This window comes from Ursus americanus, chromosome 14, assembly GCF_024610735.1.
Source record: "Ursus americanus isolate L20-20 chromosome 14, mUrsAme1.1.p, whole genome shotgun sequence".
In the NCBI taxonomy this organism is placed as follows: Eukaryota; Metazoa; Chordata; class Mammalia; order Carnivora; family Ursidae; genus Ursus; species Ursus americanus.
The window spans coordinates 52,080,422-52,093,499 of NC_142140.1; the positions used below are offsets into that span (position 1 = coordinate 52,080,422).

At 51.0% G+C, this 13,078-nt stretch overlaps 1 protein-coding gene across 1 annotated transcript; it reads left to right on the top strand.

Moving 5' to 3' along the window:
- Positions 1-5,503: 5,503 nt before the first annotated feature.
- SPC24 (SPC24 component of NDC80 kinetochore complex) lies at positions 5,504-11,011 on the top strand. The gene is made up of 5 exons (XM_087867258.1): positions 5,504-5,695; positions 9,638-9,798; positions 9,917-10,017; positions 10,127-10,203; positions 10,802-11,011. The coding sequence occupies exons 1-5, from the start codon at positions 5,536-5,538 to the stop codon at positions 10,906-10,908; spliced, it is 606 nt and encodes a 201-aa protein (XP_087723384.1). The 5' UTR covers positions 5,504-5,535; the 3' UTR covers positions 10,909-11,011.
- The last annotated feature ends 2,067 nt before the right edge of the window (positions 11,012-13,078 follow it).

A 13,078-nucleotide genomic window follows, 5' to 3' on the forward strand; every position in this document is an offset into this window, starting at 1 on the left:
TCTGGCCTTTGTCTCACTGTGCTCCTCTTTAAGCTTTCAGATAGATCGCTCTTTAAAAATGGACTGATTTGGGGGCGCCTGGGTGGCTCGGTCGGTGAAGCGTCCGACGCCGCGGTTTTGGCTCAGGTCGTGATCTCGGGGTCACGGGATGGAGCCCCGTGTCGGGCTCCACGTCCAGCGGGGAGTCTGCTCCGGGAGTCTCTCTCTCCCTCTCCCTCTGCCCCTCCGCCCCACACGTGTTCTTTCAAAAAAAAAATCAAATTAAAATTAAAATGGACTTATTTGAAACAACCTTCAAAGCGACAGGAAAGTGACAAGAATAATACAGTAAACTCCCTTCTCTGCATGACACAGGCACTGTCCCAAGTGGTTATTTCCATTTAAATGTAAATTAGTTATAATTAATTTGTGCTCCATAACCACACGTGCCTGGTGGCCACCGAATCAAACTGTGGAGATACAGGACATTGCCACGTTTGCAGAAAGTTGTGTTTTTTTAAAGATTTATTTATTTATATTATTTATTTAGAGCGAGCACGAGCAGGAGGGACAGAGGGAGAGGGAGAGTCCCACGCAGACTCCACTGGGCGCAGAGCCCAACACGGGGCTCAGTCCTGCAACCCCAAGATCAGAACTTGAGCCGAAAGCAAGAGTCAGATGCTCAACCGACGGTACCACCCAGGCTCCCCGCAGAAAGTTTTAATGAACACCCGCTGTGAACACCTCAGAAAACATCTTTACTGATTTTTTTTTCCTTGTGACAAAATAATTCATTGTGACCATAAAAGGCAAAAATCTAAAAATACAGAAATGTTTGGCACAGTGGAAGGTGCTGTGGTCCCAACTGGTTGAAATGCCTGCTGTCGTCGACAAGGTGGGCTATCTCCCGTCACACCTTTTTCGGATAGGTTGGATCTTTAGAATTTTGTTTTGCTGTTTGATTTTTTATCGAGGTATCCTACGCATATGTTTTGTGCACAGATCGCGTACAAAAGTGTATAGCTTTATGGCTTTTGGCAAACAATATCCCTGCGTCAGCGACACCAAGACCGGAAGTGGAGCATCCTCCCTGCCCGTCCCTGGGTCCCTCCCCTCACTTCCCCCAGGGGTGACTGAAGATTGCTCTCCTTACCTCTCCTCTGTTTTTCCTCTGGACCTTTCCACCATGAGATCATGGGGGGCTTTCAGAAGGTTTTGGAAGTCCCGGAAATTTATGTAAAGTTATGTATTTCTGAACTGAAGGTCTACTCCTGTCAGTTTTCCAGAGGGGTCTGTGAGCCAAGAGGCCTTCCAGAAATAAAAAATACTGTTGCTCACAAGCAGTCTCCAGGGACCATCTTGTTGTCTTTGTGAGCTTGTGCAGCTCGTGTTTAAGACCCCGTTCCTCAGCACCACCCGGCTTCTTGCTTTGCTTTTTTCTAATATATGTGTTTTTATTTTTAGTTGTAAAATATTCATGATGCTTACCATGTAAGGCATTTTTTAAAGATTTTTTTTTAAAGTAATCTCTGCACCCAATGTGGCGATCGAACTCACAACCCCGAGATCAAGAGTCACACGCTCCACTGACTGAGCCACCCAGGCGCCCCCCATCGAAGCCATTTTAAAGTGTCCAGTTCAGTGGTATGAAGCACACTCACACTGTTGTGTAACCATGCCCACCGTCCATCTCCAGGACTCCTTCCTCTTCCCAAACTGGAACTGTGCTCATTAAACACCGACTCTTCACCACCCCGGCCCCCACCCCACCGGGCTACTGTTGGTCCACTTTCTGTCTCTATGGATTTAATTACTGGAGGGACTTCAAAGAAGTTCAATCATGCAGTGGTTGTCTTTCTGTGACCAGCTTACTTCAGTTAGCACAACGTCCTCAAGGTTCATCCGTGTCACATCTGTCGGAATTGTCTTTTTAAGACTGAATAACATCCCTTCGTATGGATACACTGCATTTCGTTCAACCGTCCACCTGTTGGGCTACTGTAAATCATGTTGGGTGTAGAAATATCTCCAAGTTCTCGCTTTCAATTTTGGGGCTATATACCCAGAAGGGAAATTGCTGGGTTATTCCATTTTTAATTTTGTGAGCAGCTGCCATACTGTTTTTCATAGTGGCTGGACCATTTTATATTCCTACCCACAATGCACAAGGGTTCCAATTTTTTCCCCACCACCCCCCAGCCCCCCGCCCCCACAAATACTTTTTTTTTTTTTTAAATAGTCCCCATCCTAATGGTTGTGAAGTAGTTTTTGCTTTGCTTTTTGGAAGGGAGGTGAGTGACCTTTTTTGGCGGGAGCATTTGTATCTGTCCGGCTACGGTTGTGCAATCCCAAATGGCTTATCTCGTGAACAGCCCACCCCAGTTGATAAGAGAGAGCTATCATTAGCCCATGGTTTAGAAAGGTTCAGAGCTTGCCAAGGTCACAGGTAATCTGCAGAACCAGAAACTGAACCCCTGAGGTCTTATCTCATTATTTCACTCTGCATCGTTAAGTAATCCACCACCTTTAGTCACGAGAATGTGAGCCCCTGCCACCAAAGGTCGCACAGCCCAGGGTGACATACCAATCCTAGCATAAATGCTCAGCCAACAGGAGGTGAGCGTTGCTCTCAGTGAGTGCTGACTCTGGGGACCCAACTCCACGCCCATTGATGTTTCCGTGAGAGTGCTAGCTACCCCATGAGACAAAGGCCGGGGAGCTTCTTAACCTAACCATCTGGAGATGGCCTTCTGGGGTCCTAAACCCCAAATAACGCACAAAATCCAAACGTGCGTGGATGTGGCATGCGTTTTTCGAGGAAGAGCCTGTGTCCCTGCTTTGATCAGATTTCAAAGCGATCTGTGAGCTGGGTAAGACTAAATCAACCTATCAGCCCTAAGGGTGTTCCCAGCCCCATGACTGCTGTAAAAATATAAAAACAGCCCTGGGGGCGTCACAAAAAACAGTCCCTTGAAAGTGAGCTCTGGGGGCGCCCGGAAAAGAGCATTCGACTTTTGATCTCAGGGTCGTGAGTTCAAGCCCCGTGTGGGGTGTAGCGATGACTTAAATAAATAAAACTTAAAACTTAAAAAAAAAAAAAACTTAAAAAAGCTCTGAGGAAGAAGGTGGCCCCAGGTGTGGGGTCGGGGACCTGTCAGAGTCCTGATGGTCAATCAAAACCACATTTCCTGACCGCTCTGTGGTAGCCTCTCTCCTTCCTCCGTGGCTGTGCCGTCTCTGTTCTGCTGGCTTCTCCTCTTTTCTACAATTTCTACGGTCGGAGGATCTCAGTGCTTGATCCTTGGACCCCCTCCTCCTTAGTCTCTCCCATGGTGGTGGCACCTGGTGTCATCTGCATCTGGACCACTGGCTTTTCATTCCCAGCCTGAGTGTCTCTATAGACTCAGAGCCAAGCCACCACCTTCTTGATAGTTCCATGCGGCCATTCCCCAGCTACTAAGAACTTCCCTAAACCTTTCACTTCATGGAGCCCCTCCCGCCATGCCTGTTCCTCCCCCTCTTGGCCACAAGCACCACCACCCATCCAGATGTTTGGGCCACAACACCCAGGAAGCAGCTTCTTCCTTTTCCTCATTCCGCATATCCAGCCGGCCCCAAAGTTCTCTGGACGCCGGAAGATCTGGAAGCCAGTCCACTCCATAGCGCTCTCCTACTCAGTGCCTTCCAATGCTTCCTGTTATACCGAATCAAGTTTCAGGGCCCCTGGAAACCCTCTCCCTACTGCACTCCAGCCACTCGGACCTCCTCAGTATTCCTTAAACAAACTAAAAATTTCCCCACTTCACTGTCCTTTGCACAGGCTCTTTCTTCTGCCTGGCGCTGGTTTCCCAACATCTTTTTATCACTCAGATCCCGGTTCATGGTTCATATGTCCCCTGCCGGGGGAGTCCATCCCTGTCCCTGACCACATAGCCTCAAGTCACTTCCTTCCCTGCCCCCAACTCCAGTGACGCTCTCCTAGACCCTGCTGGAGTGCCTTCAAAGCACATGTTCCTCTCGAAAATGATCCTGTTCGTTTGTTTCCTTGTTATTGTGAGGTCTTGCCACTAGAGCAGTGGCCTTCAGTGTTTTTCATGTGACCTACAGTAAGACGGAAATTTCACCCGTGACCCAGCAGCCCAGGTGTTAATGGCTGCATAACAGATTATTCCCAAATTTACTACCTTTAAGCAATGGCATTGATCTTGCTCACAGATCTGCAGTTTGAGCAGAGCTTGGTGGGGACAGCTCATCTCTGCTCCTCTTGGTGTCAGCTGGGATGGCTCGAAGGCTGGGGGGCTGAAATCATTTCAGTGCTCACTCACTTGTCTGGTGGTTGATACTGGCCTCTGCTGCGACCTCATCTGGGAGACTCTTTACAGCACCTTGGGTTCCTCACAACATGGCAGCTGGGCTCTGAGAATGAGTATCCCAAAACTGGGAGAGGGCAAGAGAGCAAGAGAGCACAGCTAGCACCAGGCAGAAGCTGCATCCTAGCTTCTGACCGAGGCTCGCAATTCAGTCTCCTTTCTGCCACATTTTATTTGTTGCACAAAGTCCTGCTGAAGTTCAAAAGGAGAATGAAAGTCTGCCTCTTGACAGGGAGTGGCAAGGTTGGAACTATTTCCGTAGCCATTTTTTGGGAAAATATAATCTGTCACACCCAGTACACAAATGGAGATTTTGGAGTTTCCCAAAACAATACTTAACTTTCTGTACACAATGCACTGATTTTTCCCCCATTGTATTTTGTAGAAAATGCTGGTCATGACCTGCTGAATTGATTTTTTACCTCGGTTTGAGAAATTTGTCACGTAAATGGGCACCCCTAGGACTTTTCTTTTCTCTACTATAACCTTTGACACAGCATGGTGTTTGGTGCCAGTGAGGCTGGCTATCTCACCTGCTAGTGTTCTACGTAGGTTTTATTTAACGCCTTAATATAGTGCTCACTGAATACCCAGCACCGTCCTCGCTTAATCCTCACGCCAACCCCTAAGTCGGTACTATTATGACCCCCATTTTACTGAGGAGGAAAGGGAGACGCAGAGGGATGAAGTCATTTGCCCAGGGTAACAAAGCTAGTAAGTGGGATTCGAACCCCATAAATCTGGTTGCAGACTCCATTTTGCTATGCAGGCTCTTATGGAATTTATGTATTTATTACGTTGTGAGTACCCCACGCACACTCTATAGAAACGTCAGCTCCACGAGATGCAGTCCAAGGCTTCGCCCCCAGAACCCCGCCCTGGATGCAGCTGGCTGTCTATAGCTAAGGAGACAAACAGCTTCAGTATCTGCCAGACGCTTTCCAGCCTGCGCAGGCGCATCACGGAGGACTCCCGCAGGCAGACACACCCCCCTCCCTGCGCCGATTGGCCATTGCCGGAGACTGACGGAGGAGTCGGCGCAGGCGCACTAGGCCAGACCTGATGCTACCTCCAGCCCGTTCCCTGATGACTGATGGAGGATCAAGCCAATGGAAACGGAACTCTTCGGAAAAGGGGCGTGCCCTGAGGGCAGTTAAGTTTGCGCGGGAATGGTCCTGGAGTAGTCATGGCGGCCTTCCGCGACATGGAAGAGGTGAGCCAAGGGCTGCTGAGCCTGTTAGGCGCCAACCGCGCGGAGGCGCAGCAACGGCGGCTGCTGGGACGCCACGAACAGGTCGTGGAGCGGCTGCTAGAGACGCAAGACAGCGCCGAGCAACGGCTGCGAGGTCAGGGCTGGGGCCGGGGGCGGCCGGGACCCGGGCCCACGTGATGGCAGGGGGTGGCAGATCCGCCTGGAAACCCTCCCTCCTGGGCGCCCCCATCTGTGCCCTATTCTCCCATGGACGCTGCCCTCTCTGAGCCTCAGTTTCCCCGCCCATGAAATGGGCTTCAGAATGGCAGCCACCTCCCAGGGAGTTAGTTGGTGAATATAGGAGTTCGCAGTGTCTGGCCCAATTCTGAGCTTTTCGTGAGCAGGAGCTGGGGGAACTCAGGGTCCGAAGTGGAGCTCAGGAGTCAAAGCGCTGGGTTTTACTCCCAGCATCCCTACTTACTGAGGTTGGTCAGCTGTTTTATTGAGCACCTGCTGTGTGCCAGGTAGAGTGCCAGCCCTGGGTTGGAAGCAGAGAGCAAAACAGACAAAATCCCTTAGAGGGTTCTTAATGCTAGCGAGGGGAGGTCAGAGGATAAACAAGGAAAATGGGTAAGTCAGGAGGTGATGGAATAAGGAGATATATAGGACAGAGTGGTGATGTTTTGGGGCTGGTCAGCGAAAGCCTTCTGAAAAGATGATGTTTTAGCAGAAACCCCAAGGAGGCTTGGGAGGGATCCAGGGCTATGGTGAAGATTAAATAAGTTGGTGCTAGTAAGGTGGCGCCTGCTTTAGGTGGAGAGAACAGTGGATAGATAATACAATTTATGTGGAATTGAAGACACCATCAAATGTAAGACTCTTAAAGCTAAGGGAATAAAGCTTTGCTAATAAATATCTTAAAATGCTGCAGAGAGGGCTAGATCAAGCCTCTCCCACAGGTGAGAGGGGCTTGCCCAGCCTCCAGCCGGGATTTCAGGTGACTCATGAGCCCTGTAGCCCCAGTCCAGTGGTTGCCCTCTCAAGCCTCAGTGTCCTCATCTGTGAAATGGGACCGCTGATAGCACTCATTGTTTCTGTTCTTCTCAGTGCCAGATTTTTATTGCTTTTAAAGCTACGATTTATTTATTTATTTATTTATTTATTTATTTATTTATTTATTTATTTATTTTTTGGTTGTAAAATTGATAGAAGACTTACCATTTTAGCCATTTTTAAGTGTCCAGTTCAGTGTGTGGTTAACATCACATTCACGTCATTGTGCAGCCATCCCCACTGTCCGTCTCCAGAACATTTTCATTATCCCCAACTGAAACTGTACTCATTAAACACTGACTCCCCATTTCCCCCCCCTCCCAGCCCCTGGCACTCACCATTCTGCTTCCTGTCTCCATGAATTTGACTATTGTAGGAACCTCATATAAAGTGGAATCCTGGAATTTTGTGTCTGGCTTATTTTCTTTTTATTATTATTATTTTTACAGTTCGTGTCTGGCTTATTTCGCTTAGCACAGTGTTGGTTTTTTTTTTTTAAGATTTTATTTATTTTGATGAAGAGGGAGAGAGCACACAGGCAGGAGGAGCAGCAGGCAGAGGCAAAGGGAGAAGCAGACTCCCTGCTGAACAGGGAACCCCATGTGGGACTCAATGATCCCAGGACCCTGGGATCGTGACCTGAGCTGAAGGCATGTGCTTAACTGACTGCGTCACTCAGGCATCCCTTACTTAACAAAATGTTTTGTGGATTCATCCATGTTGTAGCGAATTTCCTTTCTGAATAATATTCCAGTGTATGGACATACCTCATTTTGTTTGTCCATTTATCCATTGATGGACAGTTGGTAGCTTCCAGCCCCCAGCTATTGTGAATAATGCTGCCATGAACATGAGTGTGCAAATATCTCCTTGGGTCCCTGCTTTCAATTCTTTTTTTGTATTTTCCCAAAAGTGGAATTGCTAGATCACATGGTAATTTGATATTTAATTTTTTGAGTAACTGTCATCCAGTTTTCCGCAGTGGTTTTGGTGCCAGGGTTTTTTTTAAATGCCTTTTTACAGTTAGGTTTCATGCGGAGATGCTGTTTGGCTTGAGACTGAAATGACCTAGAAGCTAGGCAGGGGATGGCTTGGGGGAAGAGTGTTCCTGGCAGAGGCGACTGCAGATGCCAAGGTCATGAGGTGAGAGTGAACTTGGAAACCCAGGAGAAAGTGGTGAAGGTGGGGTCTGCCAGAGCCAGACCCTGCCGGCAGTGAGCCCCCAGGAGGAGTTCGGAGGTTGTTCTAAGTGTGGTGGATGCCCCAGTCAGAGTCTTCCCCTTCTCTCCTCCTCCTCTCTCTTTTTTCTCTCTTCTCTCTCCTCCCCACTCCATTCACTCCCCCTCCATTGATGGTTTGGGGAGAAGATGGCATCACCCAGACTGCCTGAATTTTAGCAGAACGGATGGAGTTGAGGCTGGGGAGACAAGAGGCAGGGTACCAGGGAGCTGGGATCCAGTTCCGATCCAGGCCTCAGACCAAAGTGCCTGTGGACAAGTCACTGACTATCTTGGGGCTTCTGTCCTTCACCTCTCCATGGGGGCAGGGCTTGTGAGGGAGGAGGGTACTCCCAGGGAAGAATCCAAGGAGACTCAGCTGTCTGTGGGGAGGGTGAGGGGAGAAGGGGCAGGAAGACTGCAGAAGAGAGCCAGACCCTCAGCTATCCTAACAGGAAATCAGCAGGCACTGTTTAAAACAGATAAATCAAGAAATAGCAGCATAAGCAAATTATTTAGAAATGTGAAGGTCAATGCCAGAGAAAACAGTGATGAGTTGAAAGTGGCTGCTTCAGAGGGGTGGAGAGGCTGGGAGGGGGGTGCCTGTATGTGTTTAAATTTTCACAGCCATATACATGTAATATTTTGATGAAAAATTAACTTAATGTAAGTTTGTAAACACTTAAACGCCAGCTCTTGGGGAAGCATTTCCATCTGTGCCTTCTCTGAGTTGGAGGGTTTCTCCAGCTCTCTGGGAAGGAACATGGTAACCTTGTTAGGGTGTTTTTGATCTTTCTGGATGTTTTGTTCAAAGCATGTTTATTCTGAGTAGGTGCTGGCAATCTATGGTGCATGTAAGATGCAATCCCTGATTCGAGGAAGAAAGAGGAGGAATGAATCGTTCTGTGCTGGAGGGGCTGTCATGGAACCATGGCCGCACCCTAGGGGGGAGAGGAGAGTGTCCAGCTGCTCGAGTTGTGCGTTGCCCAAGAGGTCTTGAAGGCTGGGTCCAGGAGTGCACAATGGGCAGGAGCACAGCGGCATCCCACAGAGGACAGGCAGGTGGAGGCCCGGGCCTGTGAAAAATGGGGGTTGTTTGCAGAATGATGAGGTGTCTTTATGGCCAGAGCAGAGAGAAGAGTCTATGGTGGGGTGAAAAGCAGGGAGAAAGGCTGTCAGGGAAGTTGAAGATGCTCGGAGGGACCTGGTCCTTATCTTGGAGACACTAGGGAGCCATGGGTAGTCTTTGAGCAGGGAAGAGACTTCACATTTGGTAAGGCAGCTGCACTGGAGGCAGAGAGCAGAAGGGATTGGCAACAGGAGAGACCAAAGCGGGGAGTGAGGGGGAGGCTGTTTGGGTGGTCCTGGAGGGACCTGTGAAGGGGTTGCTGCTGGCCAGGAGGAGGGGACTGGCCAGGCCTGGATCACTGATTGGATGTGGAAAGTGAGTGCCAAGCTTCTTGCTTGGGCAACAAGGTTGACCGTGACATTGTAAGTTAAGACCAGGTATGCAAAGAAGGACTGGATTGATTGGTTGATTGATTTCATTATTCATTCATTCGTTCGGTTTTTTTTGGTGGATTCAAATGTGTTTTGGTGAAATGGAAGCACTTTTGCAAGGTCCGGGTGGAAGTGGGTGGTGGGCTTTTGGAAATCGGACCAGCAGGTTGGGGAACCATAGACAGGGAAGTGAGGAGTGGCTGAGGCCTCGGGCACATGAAACCCCCCCCTCCCGCCTTTGTCCTCAGGCTCTTCTGGGGCAAGGGCAGACCCTGGAGAAACCGCTTTGAAGGGCCTCAGGCTTCTCTCCCCCACCCCCCCCCCAGAGATCCTGGCCATGGAGGAAGAAGTGGCCCAGAGCCTTCTTGATGCAAAGGAGCGGGCGCACCAGGGGGGTGTTGAGTTGCAGCAGCTCCAAGCGGAGCTTCAGAAGGCCGGCGAGGACAACACCCGTCTGAAGGCCAGCCTCCTATATCCTTCCCTGTGTGTGCGCGGACGGCGAATCTCTGGGCTTGGAGCCAGGGGCCCTGGGCCCCCCACAGCTGGCATTAGTGCGGGCAGCCCCCCTCCAGAGCGAGGTGACCTTAACCGCCTGCTTTACTCAGCTCACCCGAGAGCTGGAGGAGCTCAAGGAGATCGAGGCCAGTCTGGAGAGACAGGAGAGGGAAGTTGACGAAGACACGACCGTCACCATCCCTTCAGCCGTGTAGGTCCCTCCAGTGCGCGGGGTGGCGCGTGCCCGTGGCTGGCGCGGTCCTGCCGCTATGTGGGGTGACTTTCTTTTCTCTCCGTCTCTTTTTTGTGTTCTCCTACAGGTATGTGGCTCAACTTTATCACCGGATTAGCAAGATTGAGTGGGACTATGAGAGTGAGCCGGGGATGGTCAAAGGCAGTATCCTTTGCGGAGAACGTGGAGCCCCGTGCGCCGCTGGTGGCGATGTGGGTGTGGAGCCACTGTGGACAGCAGTCCGCAGGTCCCCCAAATCCCCAGAGGCTCCCACAGTCCCCCTTCTGGGTATAAACACAAAAAAATGGAAAGCAGGGACTCGAATGGGTATTTGTACACCTGTGTTCATGACTGCATTGGTCCCAACAGCCAAAAGGTGGGAGCAAGCCAGTGATCGAGCGGCAGATTGCTGGGTAAGCACACTGGGGTGTGTCCATGCCACAAGGTAGCATTCCACCTTAGAAAGGGAGGACGCTCTGGCACATGCTAGAACATAGATGTACCTGGAGGACGTGATAAGTGAAACCAGCCAGACACAAAAATGAACTGCTATCTCATTCCACGGACAGGAGGTCCCTAGAAGAGTCAAAGCCACAGAGATAGGAAGTAGATGGCAGGGGGAGGGGGAGGGGAGTCCATGTCCCATGGGGACAGAGATTCAGTTTGGGAAGATGGAAAGTTCCAGAGACGGATGGTGGGGTCCCAGGGGCGGGGGGGGGGGGGGGGCTGTGTGTGTCTGGCTTCCTTACATCTGTGCCCTCAGTCCATCACGGCCCCAGTGTCGCCCAGCCTATCCACCTGGACAGCACCCAGCTGTCCAAGAAGTTCATCAGCGACTACCTCTGGAGCCTGGTGGACACGGACTGGTAGCTGGGAGTCTCAAGGCCACATCTGCACACAGCACGAATCAGCCGTGGTGGGGGGTCGGTGCCTCAGTGGTCAGATGAGCTGAACATTAAATGTTTATACACAAGTGGGTTTCTTTTACTGGATTTCTTTTGGCCTTCGGCCTCAGTGCTGGCCTGGCCTTGGCTAGGTAACCACGGAGGATTGCCCTCGGGGCCGGACCCGCGGCTTCTCCTCCGTGGCCATGCTGTGCAAATGGTGCCGTAGTGTGCAATGACTCATCCTGCATCTTTGTCATTTGTGATGCAAGTTGGGCCCTTTTGTATTGACTCAGGGAATATCCTTGAGTGCCACTGTGGGCCCAGAGCTGGAATTTGGAGGCGGTGGCTGGAGCCCTGGCAGTCCCGTCGGCATACGTAAGGAGGGATGCAATCTAGGGTCGATGGGAGCCTGGTTCCCTGATGACCGTGGAACTGGGTATCAGCACCACTGGACTTTTTCTTTTTTTTAAGATTTTATTTATTTATTTATTTATTTGAGAGAGAGAGTGTGAACAGGGGGAGGAGCAGAGGGAGAGGGACAAGTACACTCTTGGTGGAGCACAGAGCCCGATGCAGAGCTCAGCCCCACGAACCTGAGATCATGACCTGAGCCAAAATCAAGAGTGGACGCTTAACCAACTGAGCCACCCAGGAGCCCCTGGTCTTTTTTTTTTTTTAAGTATGCTGCACACGGATCATAGAGCCCAGTATGGGGCTTGAACTCATGACCCTGTGATCCAGACCTGAACTGAGATCAAGAGTCAGACACTCAACGGACTGAACCACACAGGCGCCCCAGCACTGGACTTGTCTATGTTTGTGTGGGCCACTGTTTTTTTGTTTTGTTTTTAGTTTATTTATTTATAATCTCTACACACCCAACAAGGGGCTCGAACTCACAACCCTGAAATCAAGAGTCACGTGCCCCACTGACCGAGCCAGCCAGGCGCCCCACAGCTAAAGTAAATCTAACTGAGGCAGCCCACAGCCCAGGCCAATCTATGTGTCCCCTTTCCCCCAAATCAGTGATTTGGGGTTCCACGAAGAAGGAGAAGCATATGGCCAGCCTGCCTGCCTGAAGGTAGAGAACAGGAAGTGGGTTCCCCTCACATCTGACTGGTTGCCTGCTACATACAGCCTGGTCAGATTTGCTACGGTCACACGAGCCTCTGGGTCCTCTGGTCTGGGATTTCATGCACGTCCACGTAACTGAATTATTTCTAGTAGGTGCAATGTTACAGTGTTTTTTAATTGGCGAGGAGGCCTTCTAGGCAGAGGGAGCAGTAAGAGTAAGTTCTAGCAGCATCTGAGCACATCATGGGCACTAGACACAGTCCACTCAGGTCACCCTTGGAGGTTCTGGGTCAAGGAAGCCTGCCTGTCAGGCTCTAGGGAGATGGACCAGTTCATTCGGTTCACAAAGATTCCCAGAACCTCAGAGGCCCTGTTTTTATGCCAAGGGCTTGGCTTTACGTGTTCGAGTAAGTGTTCTCACAAGCGCTCCTGAGCTGTTTTCATTTTTAAGATCGGTAGGGTCTTTTCTGGCAGGAGATGGGCACAGAGCGTCCTGTTTGGACCATGGGCCTCCAAAGGGCAAAAGACTTGAACTTGACCAGGGTTTTCCCACCTCAGGGACATCAGGGCCAGTCGTTCTCCGTGGTACAGGCTGTCCTGGACGTTGCAGGACATTTAGCAGCATTCCTGGCCCCCACCCCCTAGATGCCAGGAGCACCCCCTCAGTCATGACAAACGTGGAGCACACATGAGGCAACGTAGCCCCCCCTTGCCGCCTCAGCCAAGACCCAGCCAGGCCTCCACACGTGGTTGACGGAGAAGCTGCTGTCACCCTGATGGGCGTTCCTGCGCACACACTGGCCTCCACCTGCTCCACCGGGTGGGGGAAGGTGTTGGGAGTGCGCCCCGCCCCAGCGGCCCCGAGAGCATGTGAGGGTCAACCCAGCGCGGCTGGGAGCTCGGGGCAGGCAGGGAGGCGTGCATCCTTGCAGTGGGCGAGCAAACCCGCAGACTATCAAGGCCGCAGGCGCAGAGTGCCTGGGACAGCAAGCAGGTGTGGGCGGGAGGCTGTTACGGACCAGAGCCTGTGAGTGCCCTTGGCCCAGGCCCAGGCCCTAAAGCCCTCCATGGGCCTGCTC